This window comes from Panthera pardus, unplaced genomic scaffold (assembly GCF_024362965.1).
Source record: "Panthera pardus isolate Hobbes unplaced genomic scaffold, ASM2436296v1 HiC_scaffold_21, whole genome shotgun sequence".
Taxonomy (NCBI): Eukaryota; Metazoa; Chordata; class Mammalia; order Carnivora; family Felidae; genus Panthera; species Panthera pardus.
In genome coordinates this window covers 45,767,501-45,791,341 of record NW_026526777.1, presented here as the reverse complement: position 1 = coordinate 45,791,341, position 23,841 = coordinate 45,767,501, and the positions used below count along the sequence as shown (strand labels likewise).

General features: G+C 36.0%; 1 protein-coding gene across 4 annotated transcripts in view; it reads left to right on the top strand.

Annotated features, from left to right (window-relative positions):
• TRMT1L (tRNA methyltransferase 1 like) overlaps nt 1–23,841 on the top strand; it is a 40,622-nt gene that overhangs the window by 6,636 nt on the left and 10,145 nt on the right. For 2 of the 4 annotated variants that reach the window (XM_019426916.2, XM_019426925.2), the window contains exons 4-10: nt 3,072–3,136; nt 4,846–4,975; nt 6,768–6,891; nt 7,366–7,445; nt 10,915–11,164; nt 11,586–11,798; nt 13,478–13,668. In XM_019426916.2, the coding sequence (XP_019282461.2) occupies nt 3,072–3,136; nt 4,846–4,975; nt 6,768–6,891; nt 7,366–7,445; nt 10,915–11,164; nt 11,586–11,798; nt 13,478–13,668 (1,053 nt within the window). The remainder of the gene's footprint in view (nt 1–3,071; nt 3,137–4,845; nt 4,976–6,767; nt 6,892–7,365; nt 7,446–10,914; nt 11,165–11,585; nt 11,799–13,477; nt 13,669–23,841) is intronic. The other 2 variants (XM_019426942.2, XM_019426952.2) reach the window with 2 other exon arrangements.

The following is a 23,841-nucleotide window of genomic DNA, read 5'->3' as shown; positions in this document are numbered from 1 at the left end:
TAACTTGTTGAACGACTACCATTTGACACATTCTTTTGAAGGTATAATGATTGTAAAACGAAATAAAATACGTAAGTATTGGAAAAGAGGAGACAATATCTTTTTTCTGCTGAATGCTTGAAAAAACTAGAGTTAGAGTATGTAGAATAGTAGTGGGATATAAGATAAATATTTGAAATCATTGCCTTTCTCTACTCTAGATAAATGGAAATTAGGAAAAAGATACCAATTGTGATAATGACAAAAATGGCATAATTTGGGGGACTAAATTTAACAAGAGGGCTCATATAAAGAATAAAGTTGAAGGACAAAAAAATGAGATCTTAGGGGTGCCTGGGTGGCTCAGTTGGTTAAGTGTCTGGCTCTGGTTTTGGCTCAGGTCATGATCTCACAGTTCGTTGATTTGAGCCCCACATCAGGCTCTGCACTGACAGTGCGGAGTCTGCTTGGGATTCTCTCTCTCTCTGCCCCCCCCCCTTGTTCTGTAAAATAAATAAACATTTTTAAAAATTGAGGTTTTATCAAGTTAAAAGATTTCCTAGATATAATGAATTATTATTAGATTTTGGAGTGAATTATGTGAATTATACCATTTTTGGAAAGAGATCTGGCAACATTTTTAAAATTTAAAATGTATATATCTCCCAGGCACTCCCTCCTTTGGGAGTAAAAGAATCAATAGGCAAGAATAGATATACAAGAATATTTATTGCAGCTTGTACTTAGTGACAAAAACTTGAAACTAAAATAAAAGGAATGGTTGAATACATTATGGTACATAAATGCCATGACATATTATGCAGGCATTGTAAAGAGTATGTGTTAGATGAGTACTAGCTTACTTGGAAGGATTTCCATGATAAACTGCAATTGAATACAATATATTTGGAAGATTTTATGATACTACATTTGGATAAAAACCAAAAATACCCCCCCCAAAGCCCTAAATATCAGTCTTAAGCATATGTATATTTACATTTGAATATGATTTTGTGAGTATAGGTGTTATTAAGTGTGGTTATCTGGAGTTTGAACCAAACCGGATGAAATAGCCAGTATGAGACACCCAGAAAAGAAGCCAGAACTATTTTCTTAGTGGTACTGGTACAAGGTTCTCACTGGTTCCTGAGGGAAGAAGGAATTAGAGACTTAATTCAGAAGCCATCCTGTCTTTTATGTTTAATTATACATAAGAATGTGTAGTAAATCATGTTGACTTTTTATCAAAAAAGAGAAATGTCTCATTTTAATTAAAAAGGTCTCTTTTGTATTCTTTATTTAAGCCATTGTTTAACCATTAGGTTTAGTCTTCCTCCTTCAAGTTATTCTGGTAAATGGCTCATGGTATTTCTTTACTCTCTTAAGTACATTAAGTTGGGTTTTTTCACATGGTGATCTGGTAGATGGCGAGTGTCATAGTTTTTGTCCTAGCAAGCAGGTCTCAAAGTAGTTGACAAATATGTTTAAGGTAGAAGCATCAAGACCTCTCAAAGGGATAGAAGTGAGATGTGAGGGAGAAAAAAGCCAAGAATGGCGGTGGTCCAGAGCCGGCTCTGGTGGTCCAGAGCCGATGGCCAAGAAAGAATTCTTGAAGACGTCTTTGGTATAAAAAGGTGATTTTATTAAAGCATGAGGACAGGACATGTGGGCAGGAAGAGCTGTACTATAAGTGTGGGGGGTAACTAGTTTACGGAGGGGGTGGGGGAGATAGAATCAAGGGGGAATTTCCAAAGAGACTTTCACATGCTAAAGGCTTATCGGAGGCCTAGCTGTAGTTAAGCTAAAGTTGTTTTTCCCTCCAGCAAGACATTAAGACTGTAGAGAGTTCCTATACTCTGGTTTATTGATGGGATTGCCTTTTTCTAGTAAACTGGTGGAGACTTAATCAGTTTCACCATTTGTTTTTTGGGTAGCCAGGAGTGTCCAAGGAATATCATACAGGTGTGGGGGGGGGGGGGATGGGGGGAGGTGCTTTTAGCCTCACTTTGCCCTCAGCTCTCCCCATCCTCCCTCATCATTAGGACCAGGTACTGGGGAAGAAGGCCAAGACCTCAGATTTAGGCATGCAAAGGTTTAGATGCATCTACTGGAGATGTCAGTAGCTTGTCCAGATATGAATCTCGGGTTTGGGGGAAAGGTCTGGGCTAGAGATACAAGTTTGGGAATTGTCAGACTACAAATAGTATTTAAAGCTATATGACTGGATGGGATAACCATAGGAGTACATATCAGTGGAAAAAAAGAAATTGCTGAGTCCTGAAATACCTCCGTATGTACAAGTAAGAGAAACAATTAGATATAAGGAATGAGAAGAAAGGAGTTGGAGATCACTTAAAGTTAGGAGAAACTGGAAGGCATTATCATTCATTTAAAAAGTGGAAAAGAGACCTGGTTCAAGGGGAAATGATATATTTATAGTCCATGACAGTAGATTTTGAAATGCTGACCTGATAACCCAGGCATACATCCTCAATAGGCAGTTAGAAATAGAGATCTGGCCTTCAGTAAGGAGTTAGTAACTACAGCTAGAATTTGGAATTCCTTCCCCCAGTGGAGATAGTTGCAGTCATAAAAGGCATTAAAATTACCAAGGAAACGAGGGAAAACAGTCATGTAGCAGAGCAAGCCTACAGAAAGTCTACGTTTTAGAGTATAACAGAGGGAAGAGGAGCTGTGAAGATTAAGAAAGGTGGGAGAGAACTAAGTGCCGTATCATCAATGGAAGAAGAGGCTATGTAATGGCAAATGTAGCATGAGGCAAAGAAGATGAAGCTTAAGAAAAGTCAACATGACAGAGAATAGATGAGAAAATTGAGTCCCAAAGAAGCTAACTAACCAAGACAATGCACGGTCTTGGCAGAACCAGAATTCAAACCTGGATCTCATATATTTGCTTTTATGCTATATCTTATGTAATAAATATCTAAAACTAACAGTCTCATTCAAATAAATTACGATATTATAAATACAAGAAGAATTCCAGTTATTCTTATAAAATTTGCTAATAATTTTTAATGATAATGGACTATTTAGTGAACAGTGATATGACAACCAGCCATTCTTCACTTTAGGTTACAGGATGTGCATCTGTCACTTACCTTGTCGACCAGTGAAACCAAACATTATTGGAGAACAGGTAATCAGATGTTAGATTTATTTTTAAATTTTGCCCTCTTTAAAGAAAGCACAATTTTTACTTGCTCTAAGGCTATGGGCATATTTGGCAATGAGGTTTACTTTAAGATTTTGTATCTGAGTGCTTTCAGATTATCCTAGCAGGAAAAATATGAACTATATGAAAAAAAGAGTTGCTGTATTGAACTTTTCATTTTATAATTTTAAATTTTAGTCAGAGAAACTGTTTTCTTATGTTCAAAAGGGAAATTGACCTATTTACTAATTTTGGAATGGAGAATTTAAATAAAAAGTAAATTTTTTCTTTTGTAATAAATTTTGATTCTGGAATAAAAGCCTTCAATTTCTGTGACTTAGTAAGTATCTTAGTGTGTGTCAATTCATATTTATCTTCTCTATACTTTTAATTTGTCAAAGGACAGTATCAAGAATCTTTCTGAAATCTTAATTCTTTAAAAAGTACATGTGTTCATTTTTAGCACAGATGTGAATTTTGGGGAATACAAATTACATAATATTTTTTAGTGCTGCTATCTTGAGTGAATACTAGCTTAATGAGGCCTCGTTATTAATTTTTTTTCATGTCACTAAAAAGAGTAAAGTGCTGGGGAGAAAAAACCCAAAAATTTCTTACATAGTAATTGGGACAATGCTTGGCCCATCGGCCTTATCCAGGACATTTTGAATATGATAACCACAGTACCATAAGGAACTCTGTGCAGTGTTCTCAACTTGCTGTTTGATCCCAAGTAAATAGGATCTAAGATCTTAGAAGATCTAAGAGTAAAAGTCATCAAAACTAGGAAAAACCCAGTGGAGTAGTCTTTTTATTCTCAACTAAATTTTAAAGAAATTTTCAAGTGAGAATTTTTTACTTGGACAAATAGACTTTTAAAAAAAAGTCTTTTTTTAAGATTTAAGTAATCTCTATACCCAATGTGGGGCTCGAACTCACAATCCTGAGATTAAGAGTCGCACATTCCACCAACTGAGCCAGCCAAGTGCCCCAAGACTTATTATGTCTCTAACATTTTGTGATGTGCTGAAACTAACTGAAATTTCTAGAAATATTGAAAGCTGATTGTTAAATATGGCCATTATTAAAAATTAAATTGTATAAACTTTAAGGTGAATATATTACAAAGGTAATAGTATTCAAATCTCATCACTTCCTAATTATTTTACTACATTTTTGTATTATCCACCTGGTAGCCATGTTTTCTAGTATATTATCTATCTCTTCCCAAATTCACATTTAGTGATAGCATATGAGTAGCTTGAAATCTGCAACAATTATAGTTTGAAATTGGCCATGATAGAGTATATATGCCACAGAAAGCAGCAAACACTATAAGTCAGGGCTTTATTTTCCTGGAGAACAATTGTTAAACATCTACCAGCACAGCGCTGCTAATGTTATACCATTTGTAAGTGCTACTTTAGAAAATAGGGTACAGTTATTTGCTGATTAGAATGAATGAACAAAACAAATTAAATTAGTGGTCTATTATAAAGTCAGTAAAAATCATATGTAAATATAGATGAGGAAATAAAGATCCCTTCAAAGCCCCATGGCAATATTAATACTCTCTTCTCTACCATTAAACCCAAGATATGCTAACATACTTAAATTTGCAATCTTAAATAAACTTCTGTTTCATTGTTTTAGTAATTTATCTGTATATTTAAATTAAATACTCTGTTTGATAGATATCCAGTAAAATGGGCGCCCATTATCATTGTATCATTTGTTCAGCAACAATCACCAGAAGGACCGATATGCTGGGACATGTTAGGCGACATGTGAATAAAGGAGAGACGAAATCCAGGTATATTGCTGGTAAGTTGAGCAATATGTTAATAGGTAAATTCTTAAATAATGGTCCAGTTATTATTTTCAGACATCAAGTAGATAAAATATAGTGACTTCACCATTTAATTGACTACTAATCCATGACTTCAGGTTTCTTTTCTTTCTGTAAGGCTCCTCATAACATTTAACTGATTGATGCCAAAGTAAATATAGGTATGTTAATGAAAGATTATAGATAACTATGTTGTACTTACTGTTGAAAAACACTGGAAAAAGGAAATAGAGTGATATAAAGATCATTTATTATCCTGAAGTGCTATCAGGTTATTAATAGGTTATTATTACTGAGGCAGCCCTTCTCAAAATTAAGATTAATTAAGACATCATGCCCTACGGCATCCATTGTATGTAATGAATTAACTTCTCTCCTACACATCTAAAATGGTACTATGTACCTTTTAAGAATTGAAAAAAATAATTTTCTGTAGAGCTTAATTTTCTAATAGAATCTGGTTTGAGAAAGGCTGATCGTGTGAAATATGTCACATGCCACTTAGGTAGGCGTAGAATATATAATGCAACACTAGGAAAGGTTACGATGATTTGGCACTGTAAAAAAAGAAATGTGGGGGTGGCTGGGTTGCTCAGTCAGTTGAGCATCTGTCTCTTGACTTTGGCTCAGGTCATGATCCCAGGGTTGCAGGATCAAGCCCAGGGTTGGTCTCTTTGCTGAGTATGTAGCCTGCTTAAGATTCTCTCTCTCTCTCTTCCTCTGCACTCTGCTGCTCTCCACTGCTAGTACTTTCTCTGTCTCTAAAAAAAAAAAAAAAAAAAGAAGGAAAGAGATATAGTTGCCATGTAGTTAACATTCTGATCATAATATTATCAAGAAATCCAAACATAAAGAATCTCAGTTATTTTTCCCCACACATGATATGTATGTCTCATTTCTTAAATATTTAAAATAAAACACACAAATATATCGGTATTTCATTTGGGTTTATAGCTAAATGATTCTAATGTATACTAAATGTAGAATCTTTTTCTTTTTTTTCTGTTACTTTATACCCATTTGAATGTAATTTGTGATTTAAAATTATAATCATAAGAAAGTGTTCTGAAGGGGCACCTGGGTGGCTCAGTTAGTTAAGCGTCCGACTTTGGCTCAGGTCATGATCTCACGGGTTTGAGCCCCACATCGGGCTCTGTGCTGACAGCTAAGAGCCTGGAGCCTGTTTCCCATTCTGTGTCTTCCCCTCTCTCTGTCCCTCCCCTGCTTGTGCTCTGTGTGTATCTCTCTCTCAAAAATAAATAAACATTAAAAAAAAAGTTCTGAAATCTAGCATGCTCAGGAAGTATAGTGATTCTTAGTCATCCATGATAGCTAATGGAATGAAACCATACAGAGATACTAATTTTATAACACTTATACCACAGTAAGATATGTTTAACAGCCAACCTATGTAAATAAATGCAGCATAGTAGTTTGATGAATAATAAAGGTATTTTAGAATTTTTATAATGGTTTTATGTTAGGTTAATTGTTCTTAACTAGGTTTCATAATATAGATGTATTATGTTCTAGGCAGATAAGATTTTAACTTAAACTTTAATTGCCCAAATACTTAATTGAATGCTACTCTTTCCTACAGACAGTACTGAACAGATAGATCAGTTTAGGGTTTTTCTTCTTTGATATCTGCCCGGTTGATTACATTAACAAAGTATTATAAAGGAAAGTTATTTCTTTTAATGTATATTGTTTTAGATACTTAGAATTATTTTGTATTTCACTGGAAATCTTTGTTTTTCATCTTAGCTTCTGCTGCTAAACCACCTAATGAAATTTTGAAAGAGGCAGACACAGATGTACAAGTTTGTCCTAACTATTCTATACCTCAAAAAACAGATTCCTATTTTAATCCCAAAATGAAACTAAATCGGTAAGATGAATTGAAAAAAGGGTTATGGGATGTTTCAAATGATTACAAATGTGACCTTCTTTTTATGTTCTAATATATTGAAGTTTAAAACTGGGTACAGAATGAAAATCATCTGTTTTAGTATTTTTCAGAATGATTGTTTTCTTTTTTTCCTACCAAACTAATTTCTTTCTCAGTAAAATAGGCCTGCCTTTATATAATTAATGAACAGGCTGGTGCTTTAGTGGGCAAGTTTTATTTATGAAACCATTATTCATGGTGAATGCTTGTTTATAGAACCCAGTTAGATTGATAGTTTAATTTCACACATGTTTAGTTCTTGTACTACTAGGTAAAGAATATGTTACTACGTCTTCTTTCAAAATAGTTTGTATAGTAAATAGGAACCCTAATTCTTACTATTCTTAAATAAAATCTAGAGTGATGAAGCCATGATGCAATAAGATTATTTCAGATTATTATACTTTTTTCTAGACAGCTAATATTTTGTACATTGGCTGCTTTGGCCAAGGAACGAAAACCTTTGGAATGTCTAGATGCCTTTGGAGCCACTGGTAAGTAATGAAGCTTTTTTTGGATCCCACTTTAATTATCAGATTTATGCAGTATCTTTTCTTGGAAAATTTATATGGATATTGTATCTAGCAGAATATTTTTACATAAAAAGTAAAGACCCAAGGTAAATATTTTTATTGTGCAAAAATTTCAAATGTATACAAAAGTAGAGTTTAATAAATGAATCCCTGTGTATCTGTCACTCACTTCAAAAATTATCAACTTAATGCTTGTTCGTGTATATGTATCTCATGCACTTACCCTTATACCTCCTCCACCATCCTTCATCCCTATTACTTTGAAACAGATTACAAATATGTCATTTTATCTGTAAATATTTTCAGTTGGATCTCTAAAAGATAAGGACTTTACAAAAATAAAACGTTGATACCATTATCACACATTGATATCATCAAATGTTTAGCTATGCTAAACATAGCTAGAGCTAGGCTCTCACAGTTTCTTAAAAAATCAAGTAGGAATTCAGATGAAGACTATGCATTTTCATTGTTTGAGATATCTAAGTGTCTTTTTGCTCTGTATTCATTTCCATCATTTTTTTTTTGCGTGTGTGATGATTATTTGTCGACATACAGCTTGTCTATATGTCTATTGTCTTTTCCAGAGTCTAGATTTTTGCTGATGGTATCTTCATAGCTCATAAAACCTGTTTCTTTATCTCTAGTATTTCTGTATATTGGTAGTTATCTCCAGTATTCCTGTATATTGGTAGTTATCTCCAGTATTTCTGTATATTGGTAGTTGAGTCTTCAGGTTTGATCAGATTCAAATAGGATTTTTTTTTTTTTCCAAGAATACTTGTTTACTGCAATTAGGAAGTATTTGATGTTTGGTTGTCTCTCTTTTTTTGTGATGTGATAAATTGCCTAGTCATTAGGCAGTGGGGTAAGGTGAAATTTTAAAGACTGAGAACATTTTCCTAAAAGAACTTAACAGTAAAGAAAAGATCATGGAAGAGTAGAAAATTTCTAAGAAGCCACCTGTACCTAATCCAAGTCTTTCTTTTTAAAGGTTAGAGGAGTATATTCTTGGGAAGTTTGTAATAAAAGGATGTAAGCGTGAGTTAGCTCTCCTTTTCAAGTTCCTCTTCACAGGGAAAAGTAGTGGTTAAAAGCAATTTAATATCTTACATAATCTGATCCCAACCTACTTTTCCAAATTTAGTTTTCAGCATTTTCCCTTGTACACAACCCTTTACTTTTTTCTTTTTCTTTTCTTTTTTTTTCCTTTCTTTTCTTTTCTTTTCTTTTTTTTTTTTTAACATTTTAGCTATTTCACTCATCCCCTTACCCAGCTCCCTTCTGGTGACTACCAATTTGTTCTCTGTATTTAAGAGTCTGTTGTTCTGTTTGTCTCTTTTTTTCCCTTTGTTTGTTTTGTTTCTTAAATTCCACGTATGAGTGAAATCTTGGTATTTATCTTTGCCTGTCTGTTTCACTTAGCATTATACTCTCTAAGTCCATCTGTGTTGTTGCAGATGGCAATATTTCATTCTTTTTTATGGTTGAAAGGTATTCCATTGTATATATACCCCATTTTTATTCTATCAGTGGATACTTGGGTTGCTTTTATATCTTAACTATTATAAAAAATGCCACAGTAAACATAGAGATGCATGCATATATTTTTTTGAATGTGTTTACATTTGCTTTGGGTAAATAGTCAGTAGTGGAATTACTGGCTCATGTGGTGATTCTGTTATTTTTTTTGAAGAATTTCCATACTGTTTCCCACAGTGACTGCAGCAATTTACATTTCCACCCACAGTGCATGAGGGTTTCTTTTTCTCTGTACCCTCACCAACACTTATCTTGATTTTTTTGATTCTAGCCATTCTTACAGGTGTAAAGGTGATATTTCATTTTTATTTGCCTTTTACTCATGATTAGTGATGTTGAGCATGTTTTGATGTGTCTCTTAGCCATTTGTGTGTCTTCTTTGGACTCTTGACCACCTTCACCCAGTTCTTCCACCCTCTGCCCCCAACTCTGGCAACCACAAATCTGATCTCTGTTTCTATGAGTTTGGTATTTTTAGATTCCACATATAAGTGAAATCATACAATGTTTGTTTTTCTCTCTTTCACTTAACATAGCGCCCCCACAGTTCATCCATGGTGTCACAAAAGACAGGATTTCCTTCTTTTTTATGGCCAAATAGTATTTTATTGTGGGTGTATATGTGTGTGTGTATATCACATTTTCTTTATCCATCAATGGACACAGGTTGTTTCCATGTCTTGGCTATTGTAAATAATGCTGAAATGAACTACTCTTTTTTTCACCTGAAATCATTAAAGCTAATGTTTGGGGAAGATCTTTTCAGTCCTTTCTTTTAATGTTCCTTTGTAAATTTATATCCGTTCATAGCAGTTAGTCTGCATGCTTCCCCATCTCTAAAATGTGAATATCAGAACTTATTTCACAAGCTTGTTATGAGAATATGAAAATTTTTGTAAAGACCATAGTGCATAGTAGATGTTAAATATTTACATTTATGAGGCACATGTATGGAAAAGCTGGTCTATACTTTTAGTACATGGGGGTTTTCTAATCCACAGTGGCTGGGCCCGTGTCACCATCTCCTTTGTAATGAATGTCCCCTCTGACTCTAATCCAGTAGGTATAGAGAGCCTATGAGAAGAGGCTTTCTTGGTCTGAATTCTTGATCTTTGCTTACATATACAAAGTTGTTCTCTTCAATTCACAGTGATGCTATTGTGCAGTTTTGGAGACATATTGGTCCAGTAAAGTTGTTTTCATATTTTGGTGCATTAGGTAAACTTTAGCAGTGGGGGGAGTTCCAACTTCCCACCCACCAAGCAGAGTAACTCCACTCTTACTCACATTGTATGTTGGCTTTCTCTGTAAGATTTAGTTTGAAAAAAGCATTCCATTATAAGAAATTTTAAAAAAGAAAACCTATTCCCCAGAATAAAGAACAAACAAAAATTTTATTTGAATCTGGATTATAGAAAAGTTTTGGAAGAATTATTAATGGAAATCTGCTCAACACATTTTTTGTGTGTGGTCACTTTTCTTCAGAGGCTTTGTAGTGAGTAAGTAGAAAAAGTTATGTATGAAAATACTAAGATTTTGAAACATGTGTTTTTGTTTTTATAAAAGAGTATATACTTTATTATTATATACTGTTTTTATTCTTTAATTAATTTAAAAAATTCATTTTCTGGGGCACCTGGGTGGCTCATTCAGTTAAGCATCTGACTTCAACTCAGGTCATGATCTCATGGTTTGTGGGTTCGAGCCCCGTGTTGGGTTCTGTGCTAATAGCTCAGAGCCTGGAGCCTGCTTTGGATTCTGTGTGTCCCTTTCTCTCTGCCCCTCCCCCACTCGCACTCTGTCTCTCTCTCTCTCTCTCTCTCTCAAAAATGAATAAATGTTAAAAAAAATTTTTTTTTAATTCATTTTCCTTCAAATTTTTCCTAAGGGATAATGGGATTACAATGGGCAAAACATCTTGGAAATGCAGTTAAGGTTACAATTAATGACTTGAATGAGAACTCTGTGACACTGATTCAGGAAAATTGCCATTTAAACAAGTTGAAAGTGGTGGTAGACAGTAAGGAAAAGGAAGAGAGTGATGATATTCTTGAAGAAGGAGAAGAAAATCTTGGTAACATTAAGGTGACCAAAATGGATGCCAATGTACTAATGCATTTGAGATCCTTTGATTTCATGTAAGTGAAAAACTTTGCTGTGTCACTTTCTAAACTGGCCTGGATTGCGGGGGGGGGGGGGGGGGGGGGGGTTGGGATGGGGGGGCGGGTGTTGGAGGGGTTAAAAATTAAGATGGTTGTTGTTTATTTGAATTAATACAGTTTTTTACCATTGGCCTAAGGAAAGCAGTAGGAACATTTTCTAGCATTTGAAATAAAATTCCCAAGCATGACAATTTTTCTCTAAAACTGATTGATTTTTATATGTCTGACATATCATATGGTCATTTTCTTACATAATTTAAAAACAGAATTATATGTTTAAGATAGATTTGTAAAATACTTTTGAATCCATGGAATTTTATCATTAGACATAATGACAATGGTACCATTTTGATTACTAGTATGATTTTAAATATGTCTGTATTCTTTCTGATTTTAGACACCTAGACCCTTTTGGAACATCGGTGAACTATCTAGATTCTGCATTCAGAAATATAAGAAACCTTGGCATAGTGTCTGTGACTTCTACAGATATCAGTTCTTTATATGCCAAGGCACAACATGTTGCCCGGCGTCACTATGGCTGTAATATTGTCCGAACTGAGTATTACAAGGAACTAGCAGCCAGAATTGTTGTAGCTGCAGTGGCAAGGTACCAGACTGACAGCAGTGTGCCTAGTATGTTTGACTGTGTGATAGAGCTACTATTACAAAAAGTGCCAGTTGCATTTTTCAAAAAATTCACAGGGTACAAATTCTCTATTCATGTCTGTGATCTTGATTTGTTTGGTAATCTTATGTCGTATCTGTTAACAATTTGATTTAAAAACTTTTGTGTCTAGAATAGTTTACTCTCCAATTAAAAATTTTATTAAAGTAAGTAGTAATAAAGAAGAGATAAGAATGAAAGTTAACTTCAAATCAGTTATTGTAACAACGTAGGGTAGGTGGGGATACCACCGTGAAAAGAAAAAGCAAAGGTTGTTTTTAGATTTAGAAAAAATCACTGTTATATGTCCATTTCATCTCTTTACATAGTTTGAATAAAATGATGGCTTATATGGGCGCCTGGCTGGCTCATTTGACAAAGCATGTAACTCGTGATCTTGAGGTCATGGATTCAAGCCCCACATTGGGTGTAGAGATTACTAAAATAATAATAATAATAATAAACATAAATAAATTTTAGAAATGATGGCTTATATACTTGATTCTGCAAAGTGGTCTCACCCACAAAACAAAGTTCTTTTTTCATCAGGATTTCTAAAGAAAGCAAGGAAGATTTCTTTGAGCACCAGTTTGATTCAAAAAATTATGCTAGAAGAAGAAGAATATAACAATATAATATAAATTGACACTGAGAACATAGCTAATGCATGATCAGCCAGCTTGTTCACTAGCCTCAACACTAGCTTTCACAGCAGTTAGATTGAAATTCCTACCTTAGCATAATACAGATTATTAAACTTCATAGACCTTTGCAGTTATTCCTAATTAGCTGAAAACTCTGATATTCAGTTTGTATACCTACCAAGGACCTAGTATATGTGCTTAAAAATGTTTATGATGTAACATCAACAAGTTGAAATTAATACATATGAAATCAGTTTAGTACATATAATTGCAAAGGGAAAACTACATAAATGATGTATCAGTTAGAATTTAACCCAAAAGTCTATAAAATTAACAGTGTCAGAAACTTTGCCTATTCATTTTTCACTTAACATTCAGCATCTGGTATACTATCCTGCAGGTAGTACTCAATCATTGTTTAGAAGAAGCTTTTATAGAAAAAAAAATAGATAAAAAGAAAGGGTGGTGGTGATGACAAGAAACAAATTGACACTGAAAATCAGAGAACGTAGTCTTTTTTTTTTTTTAGATGTTTATTTTTGGGAGAGCATGTGCAGGGGAGGGCAGAAAGAGGGGGACAGGGGCAGAAAGGGGAGGGGCAGAAAGAGGGGCACAGAGCCCAGTGTGGGACTCAAACTCACAAATGGTGAGATCATGACCTGAGCTGAAGTCAGACGCTTAACCAACTGAGCCACCCAGGCACCCTGAGAATCTAGTCTTACTGACTAGTCTTATTGACTTAATTCCATAATGGAAAATGTCTAGTCACTAAAGATTCTGTCAAGCATCCTTTATTTCCTGTGTTTCAATTTGTGTAAAGGTTATACTAATGATCTTTTAAAAACACTGCCACTAAGAATTGAATTTTCCGTATTTTCCCATAATCCATCCATAGTTTACTGTCCAATTAATATTGTCAATATAAAAATGCCAAGGAAACATGATGAGCCCCCAAAATAACTTAAAAATTTTTTGCAGAGCTGCAGCCCGATGTAACAAAGGCATTGAAGTACTGTTTGCAGTGGCTTTAGAACATTTTGTGTTGGTTGTTGTGCGAGTTTTGAGGGGGCCTACTTCTGCAGATGAAACAGCCAAGAAGATTCAGTACCTGATCCATTGTCAGTGGTGTGAAGAGAGAATTTTTCAGAAGGATGGTAATATGGTAGAAGGTAAATTCAAGCTTCTCTTGACTGTATATTGTGTTTATATACAAGCCTCCAATGAATAAGTCTTTATCACATCCCTAATTATACATGTTGTTGTCCTTTGATTTTAAAGATTACAGTGCTAACTTTATTTCCTATACTGGATTTCCTTTCATCAACAGACAAGACATGCGTGTGAGTTTATTAAAGTTATTTACTCATGCTGTATTCAATTTATGCTCTCTAGCCCTGCCCTCTGTTGAAACATCTAGAAATAACTTAGATTCCACTGTCACTAATTTTAGGAACATAAGTCAGATTACCTCTTTGTCTGGGTGTTTCAAATCATTAATTTTATAAGAATAATTATCATGTTTCTGGCTGAATACAAAAACCATCAGTTATAAAATTCATTCAGTAAACATTTACTGAGACTCTACTATATGCCAGGCATGGGGATCAAAGAAAAAGATGAGGCTTATGCTGTTTCTATTTTACTTTTCTGGGACATAGAAACAGTTGCCCATTATTTTCTGTTAGAGTCTTCACATTTTTTAAGAACTCTTTAGATATTAGAGTGTTACCCCAGTGATACAAGTTGCAAATATTTTTTCTCATTTTATCACTTCTGTTGGCATCTATTTTTTAGTGTTATTTTGATTGCATTGAAGAGGATAGATATCATTGTGGTTTTCAAGGTTCCTAATAACTTAGTATGCTTTTCATTTGCACAAGTACTTTTGCTTCAGTGTTAATTGATAGTGAGAATGGAAGGCATCCGTCATTGTTCCTTTAGTTCTCTGTGGTGCTTTCTGATTCAGGCATGAGATACCTATCATTTATCATGTCAAGAAAATATCCTTCATTTCCAGTTTTACTGTATTTTAGCAAGATGTTGAATTTTGTCATGTATGTCAGCATCTGTGGAGATGATTGTGTGGTATTTCTCCTTAGGTCTACTGATTTGAGTAATCATAATAAAATTTCCCAATATTGAACAATTCTGACTTTCTAAAATAAACTACTCTGCCAGGAAGTATTTTCTTAAGATGGATTCTGTTTGCAGGGCACTTGGGTGGCTCAGTCGGTTAAGTGTTGGGCTCTGCACTGACAGCATGGGACCTGCTGTAGGTTTGCTGTCTCCCTCTCTCGCTGCCCCTCCTCTGCTCGCACTCTCTCTCAAAAGCTAATATATAAACAGAAAAAAAAAAGATGGATTCTATTTGCTAATTTTTTTTAAGTTTTTGAATTTATTTTGAGTGAGAGGGTGAGAGAGAGCAGGGGAGGGAGAGAGAGAGAGAGTACCAAGAGGCTCCATGCTGTCAGTGCAGAGCCCCATGTAGGGCTAGAACTCACGAACTGTGAGATCATAACCTGAGCTGAGATCAAGAGTTGGATGCTTAACCGACTGAGCCACCCAGGGCTCCCAATTTGCTAATTTTTAAAATTTTGTTTTAATATTCATAAATGAGATGGTATATAGTTTTCCTTTTTAGTAGTAATTTTGGTTGGGCTTTGGAGTCTGTTTAAAAGGAATTTGGAACTTTGCCCTGTTTTTCAGTGGTTGGGAACGGTTTTAGCTTTAGCTTTTCGAAATTATTTACATAGAGTTGAGCCAAGTGGTATTCATTGGTTCCTTTTAATTTTCTTGGTTTCTGTGGTTATATTCTTGTTTTTTTAAATTTTTAGTAGCTGTCCTTTGCTTATGCTTTTGAACTTTTATCTACAGTAGTTGTTGTTTTTTTAATCAAACATTTTAAAGGATTTTTGACCTAATTATTTACTGTAAAGAAATTGGATTTATTTTTGAATTTGCTTGCAATCATATAGACCTTGCAGAGTGTAAATGAGTCTTTCAAAGAAGTCAGTTCGCTCAGAATTTTCTATAATTTTATCAACTTGTAATACATTGTTTCAAAAGTCAACTAGTTTCATAAGTCTTAATAAAATAATGACCCCTGCCATACTCCCTAAAGTTACCAGCTAAAATATCAGAGCTATTTCTTCTAATGTTTACATCCCTATTTCTAAATGGCATGTTTATAGTACCTATAACTTCTTTCCATGGAAGAATATTCAGCTTCTTAAACCAACCTAGTCACATGCGTGTACCTCCCTTCTCCAGTGTGGCTAAATCAGTATTCAGTGTTTATATTTTTATAAATATAAAACTATTGTTTACAAGTTGTATTAGTTATCTGTTGCTATGTAACAAATTAGTCCAACATTTAGTGGCTTAAAACAACATTTATTGTCTCATAGTTTCTCTGAGTTAAGAATCTGGGCATGGCTTAGCTGGGTCCACTAGCTCAGGGTCTCCAGGCTGCAATTAAGGTGTTTGCCAAGGCTGCAATCAAAGCCTGACTGGGTTAGGATCTGCCTACAAGCTTATTCACATAGTTACTCCCTGGATTCAGATCCTTGTAAGTTGTTAGACTGAAGACCTCAGCACCTTGCTTGCTGCTCAGTGACTTCCCCAGTTCCTAATCATACATTCCTCTTTATCTAGTTTCTCATGGCAGCTTGCTTCACCAGAATGATCCAGCAAGAACCAGAGAGAGCGTGAGAAAAAGCAAGACAGAAGTCATGATATTTTGTAACCTAGTCTAATAATATCCATCATTTTTGCCATATTTTAGTAATTAGAAATGAGCTCTAGATGTAGTGATCTCACACTTAAGGGGAACTACACAAGGGTATGAAAACCAGGAGACAAGGTCATTTGCTATCTTAGAAGTCTTTTCCAACACAGATGAACCAGTTAATATGCTGTAATAATGTTCCCTTTTGTAAATGCAACTCTTGGATAACTCTGGAATTAATCCTTAGCTGTTTTTGTTCCTTTTTTTGTGTATGTGCACTTTTCATAATCCATTCCTAAACCCTTTGCTACAGTTTCACAGCTTCTTCCTGTGTGGGTAGGTGCATCAGGCTATCTTCAGTCCCAGTGTCACCTCCCTGGAGACAGTGCTCCCACTCTCCTCTGGGTGCTTTGTTTTGCAAGTCCACCTTTGTTTTGAAAGGTGTCGTCCTGGGGCTTCCTTTTAACCAGCGTCTTGGAGATGTTCTTTGGCTTTCTCCTTCTGATGAGTCTCCTATATCTTGGCTCTTGTATATTTTTCCACTATCCTTGTTTATTTTCTCATTTTGAATGAACACTTTGTAGCTTCCTGAGAAGAATCATGTGGCCAAGTATAGAATTGTAGGTCATAAATCGTTTTTCTTCAGAATGCGTAAGGTATTATTGTATTCATTGTCTTCTAGCCTCCAATATTGAGAAGTCTGCTATTGTTCTTATATCTAGTCCTTTGTGTGTTTTTCTCTGTGAATGCTCTTAAAACATCCTTTGTTTACCCAGTATTCTAAAATAATTTCGTAATATGTGTATTAATTCATCTTTTTAAATTTATTGTGCCTGGATAATCCGTGAGCCCTTTAAGGAACTTGAGTTCTTTAGTTCTGGGAAATTATTTTTAATTTTAATTCTGGTGTAGTTAACACACAGTACTATATTAGTTTCAGGTGTACAATAGCATGATTTATCAGTTCCATACATTACTAAGTGCTCACTAAGACAAGTGCACTCCTAATCTTCACCTATTTCACACATCCTCCTCAACCCACTTTCCCTCCGGTAAACCATCTTTTCTCTATAGCTAAGAATCTGTTTTTTTGATTTCTCATTTTTCCCCCCTTTGTTTGTTGTTTCTCAAATTCCACATATGAGTGAAATCATGTGATATTTGTCTTTCTCTGGCTTATTTCACTTAGTATTGTACTCTGTAAACCCATATATGTTGGAAATAGTGAGACTTTATTCTTTTTAATGGCTGGATAATACTCCATTTGTGTATGTGTGTGGGTGTGTACACCATATCTTCTTTACCCACTTATCTATCAGTGGACACTTGGGCTGCTTCCATAGTTTGGTTGTTGTAAATAATTCTACAGTAAACATAAGGATGCATATATCTTTTTGAATTAGCGTTTTCATATTCTTTGGGTAAGTACCCAGTGCTGCAATTACTAGATCATAGAGTGATTGTAGGATAGTTCTATTCTTAATTTTTTGACAAACTTCTATACTGTCTTTTTATTTTTAATTTTTTTAAATGTTTCTTTATTTTTGAGAGAGAGAGAGACAGAGCATGAGCGGGCAGGGATAGAGAGAGAGGAAGACACAGAATCCAAAGCAGGCTCTAGGCTCTGAGCTCTCAGTACAGAGCCCGACATGGGCTTGAAACCACAAACCAGGAGATCATGACCTGAGCCAAAGTCGGATGCTTAACCAACCGAGCCTCCCAGGCGCCCTTTTTATACTGTCTTCTACAGTGGCTGCACCAGTTTGCATTACCACCAACAGTGCACAAAGTTCCTTTTTCTCCACATCTTTGCCCACACTTGTTGTTTCTTGAGTTTTTCTTTTTTTTTTTTTTTAATGTTTCTTTATTTTTGAGAGAGAGAGAGCAGGGGAGGGGCAGAGAGAAGAGGGAGACACAGAATCCAAAATAGGCTCTAGGCTGTCAGCACAGAGCCTGATGCAGGACCCAAACCCACAAACCGTGAGATCATGACCTGAACTGAAGTCTGATGCTTAACGGACTGAGACACCAGGGTGCCCTTCTTGAGTTTTTGATTTTACCCATTCTGATGGGTGTGAGGTGATATCTCATTGTAGTTTTGATTTGCATTTCCCTGAGTGATGTTGAACATCTTTTCATGTGTTGGCCATCTGTATGTCTTCTTTAGATAAATGTTTGTTCAAGTCTTCTGCTCATTTTTAATTGAGTTATTTGGATTTTTTTAGTATTGAGTTGTGTAAATTCTTCATATATTTTGGATACTAACCCTTTATCATATATGTCATTTGTAAATATCTTCTGCCATTCTGTAGGTTACCTTTTAGTTTTGTTGGTTGTTTCCCTCAGTGTGGAGAAGGTTTTTATTTTGATGTAGTCCCAATAGTTTATTTTTGTATTTGTTTCCCTTGTCTCAGGAGACATATTTAGAAGGATGTTGTTATGACCAGTTTCAGAGAAATTACTGCCTCTGTTTTCTTCTAGGAGTTTTATGGTTTCGAGTCTCACATTTAGGTCCTTAATTCACTCTGAGTTTATTTTTATGTATGATATAAGAAGGTAGGCCACTTTCATTCTTTCCCATGTAGCTATCCAGTTTTCCCAACATCATTTGTTGAAGAGACTGTTTTTCCATTGCATATTCTCGCCTCCTTTGTTAAAAATTAATTTACCTTATATTTGTGGGTGTTTTTTCTGGGCTTTCTATTCTGTTCCATTGATCTCTGTGTCTTTTTTTTTTTTTCCAATACCATACTGTTTTGATTACTACAGCTTTGTAATATAACTTGAGATATGGAATTGTGATAACTCTAATTTTGTTTTTCTTTTTCAAGATTGCTTTGGCTACTCAGGGTCTTTTGTGGTTCCATGCAAATTTTAGGATTGTTTATTCTAGTTCTGTGGAAAATGCTGTTGGTATTTTGATAGGTAGTCATATTTAAAAAAATTTTTTTTAAGTTTATTTATTTGAGAGAGAGAGAGAGAGAGGACAAGAGAAAGCACAGGAGGGGCAGAGAGAGAGGGAGAGAGAGAGAATCCCAAGCAGGCTCCACACTGTTGGTGCAGAGCCCCACATGGGGCTTGATGTCAAAAACCATGAGTTCGTGACCTGAGCCAAAATCAAGAGTCAGACATTTTAACCAACTGAGCCACCCAGAAGCCCTGATAGGGATCACATTTAATCCATAGATTGCTTTGGGTAATATGGTCATTTTAACAATATTTGTTCGTGCAATCCATGAGCATGGATTTCCATTTCTTTGTGTCATCTTCAGTTTCTTTCATCAGTGTTTTATATTTTTCAGAGAACAAGTCTTTAACTTCTTTGGTTAAGTTTATTCTTAGGTATTTTGTGATTTTTTTAGTACAGTTGTAAATGGGATTGTTATCTTAATTTCTCTTTCTGCTACTTAAATAAGTGTATAGAAATGCAGTGGATTTCTGTACGTTCATTTTATATCCCACAACATTACTGAATTCATTTACGAAGTTCTAGCGGGTTTTTTGGTATAATTTTTTGGGGTTTTTTATATATAGTATCATGTCATCTGCAAACAATGAAAGTTTTACTTCTTCCTTACCAATCTGGATGCCTTTTGTTTCTTTTTGTTGTCTGATTGCTGTGGCTAAAGCTTCCAGTATTATGTTGAATGAAACTGGCAAGAGCAGACATGCTTGTCTTCTTGACCTTAGGGAGAAAGCTCTCAGTTTTTCCCCACTGAGTATGACGTTAGCTGTGAGTTTTTCATATAAAGCCTTTATGTTTCCTCTAAACCTACTTTGTTGAGGGGTTTTGTTTTGTTTTGTTTTGTTGTTTTAGTTTATTTTGAGAGGGTGGGGGGAGGGGGAGAGAGAGGATCCGGAGTGGGCTCTGTGCTGACAGCGGAGAGTCTGATGTGGAGCTTGAACTCATGAATCATGAAATCATGACCTGAGCTAAAGTCGGGGCTTAACCAACTGAGCCACCCAGGTGCCCCGAGGGTGTGTGTGTGTGTGTTTTAAGTTTATTTATTTTGAGAGAGACGGAGAGAGCACAGTCAGGGGAGGGGCAGAGAGAGGGAGAGAAAGAATCCCATGCAGACTCCATGCTGTCTTTGCAGAGCCCAATGCAGGGCTCCATCTCATGAACCATGTGATCATGACCTGAGCTGAAATCAAGAGCCACTGACTGAGCCACACAGGTGCTGCTCCTTTCAGCACGTGAAATAGGTCATTCCACTCCCTTTTGGTCTGCAAAGTTTCTGCTGAAAAAGCCACTGATAGGTTTATGGGGTTTCCTTTGTATGTAACTTTCTTCTTTGCTCATGATACTTTAAAAATTCTCTCTTTATCACTACTTTTTGCCATTTAAATTACTGTGTGTATTCATGTACCTCCTTGGGTTGATTTTGTTGGGGGATCTCTGTGCCACCTGAATCTGGATATCTGTCTTCTTTCCACAGATTAGGGAAGTTTTCCACTATTTTTTCTTCAAATAAATTTTTTGCCCCTTTTTCTCCTCTTCTTCTGGGATCCCTATGATGTGAATGCTGTTGTGCTTGATGGAGTTGCTAAGTTCCCTAAGCCTGTTCTCATTTTGCAGAATTATTTTTCTCTCATCAGTTGAGCTTGATTACTTTCCATCACTATTTTCCAGATTGCTAATTTGTTCCTTTGCTTACTTTAGCCATCTAGTATATTTTTTATGCCATTTATTGTGTTCTTCATATCTGATTGGTTCTTTTTTATCTCTTTGTTAAGGGTCTCACTGATGTCCTTTGCTGTTTTTTTCAAGACAAGTGACTATCTTTATGATCATTATTTTTAATTCTCTTTTAAGAATATTACTTCTATCTGTTTTGTGTAGATCTCTTGCTGTGGTTTTGTCCTATCCTTTGATTTGGGACATATTCCTCTGTCTCCTTGTTTTGTCTCTGTGTCTATGTGTTAGGAAGGTCAGCTACATCTCCTGCTCTTGAAAGTAATGGCCTTATGAGGAAAAGGTCCTGTAGTGCCCTGCAGTGTAATGCCCCCTTCACCAGGGCCTGGTGCTTCAGGCATGTCTTCTGTGTGTTAACACACCCTGCTGTTGTGTCCTGGCTGCTTTTCTCTTGAGTCCAGTTGTCCAATGAGTCTCTATTTGCCTGTTATGGGCAGTGTTTGGTCCCCAGGATGGGGTGTGCAGTTTTAACAAGGTGCACGGCAGTCTGTTTGCAAAATGAGACCTGCAGGGACCCAGGGATGTATGGGTGGAGCGCACAATTTTAACAAGGTACACGAGGCTTCCAAAAAGCCTGTGTAGCCACTGCCACTGAGACTGAGGCCACACAAAACATATGGGTCAGGAGACCTAGTATTGCAAGGTTTGTACAAGTCTTCTAGGGGAGGGTACTTGCAGCCCTGGGACTGAGGCAGGTCCGGCTGGAGGGGTCATGGTGTGGTGTAAGCAAGTTATGTAGTGAATATCACTGGTTTCCACATAGCCATGTGTTTATGCTGGGGGTGGGACAGGGAGATTGTGCCTGACAGCTCTTTTGACCCTAGAGAAGTCCCTTGGCAATCCCTTCCCCTCCAGGACTTGATCCAAAATGAGTAAACGACTCTCCCTCCCCCATGTCCCAGGCATTTTCAAATTGCTGTTTCTACACTGAATCTCCATGGGCTTTTTTTAAGGACAGGGCTCCTTTTTAAGGGCTCCATGCTCTCTTTAAGGGCAGGGACTCCACTTTCTGCTGCCCTCCAGGCTCTCCCAGAACCAAGTCCACTGATTTTTAAAATTCTGGGCTTTAAGTACTATTGGTTTTAAGAACTGATGAAATTCAAAGCCAAACGTTATGGTTATCTGTCTTCATTGAGTGAGCTTCCTTCCAGGTGTAATCATCTGTTCCTCTCCCCATGGCAGATGGTGACACTGTTTTGCTCTTCACTGCATTTCTGCCCTTCCTACCCTCTTCAGTGTGGTCTCTTCTCTGCCTTTAGTGGTGGAGTTTGTTTTTCCAGTCTTCAGGTCATTTTCTAGGTTATTTATGATGTAACTGTTATCTAGTTGTAGCCATGGGACGAGGTGAGCTTAACATCCCTCTTACTCTACCATCTTCCCAGCCCTGGAATATTTCTTTTCTTCTCTCTTTTAAACATTTATTTAGTTATTTTTGAGAGAGAGAGAGAGCGAGAGCAAGAGAGAGCTAGAGAGCACATATGCTCGTGAGCAGGAGAGGGACAGAGAGAGAATCCCAAATAGGTACCATGCTGTTAGTGCAGAGCCTGACACAGGACTTGATTCCATGAACTGTGAGATCATGACCTGAGCCGAAATCAAGAGTCAGACACTTAACTGACTGAGCCACCCAGGCGACTCTTTTCTGTTCTCTTTTCTTTCTTTCTTTTCTTTTCATAGGTGAGGTCCTTCCTTTCGAACTTACATTTTTTCCAACTTTATCCAGATACAATTAACAAAAGCTGTGTCACTTTAAGATGTACAATGTGTATCATTGATTTTATATACATATATAGTGAACTGATTACCACAATAAGATTAGTTAACACTTTCATCACCTCACAGTTACCTTTGTGTGTGTGTGTGTGATGAGAACATTTAAGATCTACTCTCTTAGCAAATTTCAGTTATATAGTATAGCATTGTTAATTACAGTCACCACACTGTACATTATTAGATCCCCAGAACTACTTCTCTTTATAACTGAAAGTTTGCAGCCTCTTACCAACATCTCTTCATTTCCCCTGCCCCCAGGTCTTGACAAACACCAGTCTACTCTTTTTTTGGAGTTCAGCATTTTTAGATATCACATATAAATGAGATCATAAAGTATTTCTGTTTGATTTCTTTCAGCATAATGCCCTTAAGATTCATTCATGTCACAAATTGCAGGATTTTAATCTTTTTTTGTGGCTGAATAATATTCTATTATATATGTACCACATTTTCTTTTTTTTTAAATTTACTTTTTCTTTTTTGAGTATAGTTGACATACAATGCTACATTAGCTTTAGGTGTACAACTTAGTGATTTGACAAATTTATACATTATGCCACAAATATAGCTACCATCTATTCCAGTACATCACCATTACAGTATCATTGATTGTGTTCCTTATGCTGTGTCTTTTATTCCCTTGACTTATTCATTCCATAACTGGAGGCCTGGAGGCCTGGAGGCCTGGAGGCCTGGAGGCCTGGAGGCCTGTATTTCCCTTTCGCCTTCACCCATTTGGCCCAGCCTCCCATCCCCTCCCCTCTAGCAACCATCAGATTTTCTCTGTATTTATAGGTCTGACTCTGCTTTTTGTTTGTTTATTCATTTCTGGGGCTTTTTTTAGATTCCACTTGTGAGTGGAATCATTTGTCTTTCTCAGTCTGACTTACTTCATTTAGCATAACACACTCTAGGTCCATCCAGGTTGTCTCAAATGCTACAATGTTGTCCTTTTTTATGGCTGTGTAATGTTCCATTGTGTGTGGAGATATGGAGATGTACATATATCTCCATAATTTGGCTATTTGTAAATTTGGCTATTGTAAATAATGCTGCAGTAAACGGAGAGATGCATATATCCTTTCGAATTAGTGATTTTGTATTCTTTCAGTAAATACCTAGTAGTGGAATTATTGGAGCATATAG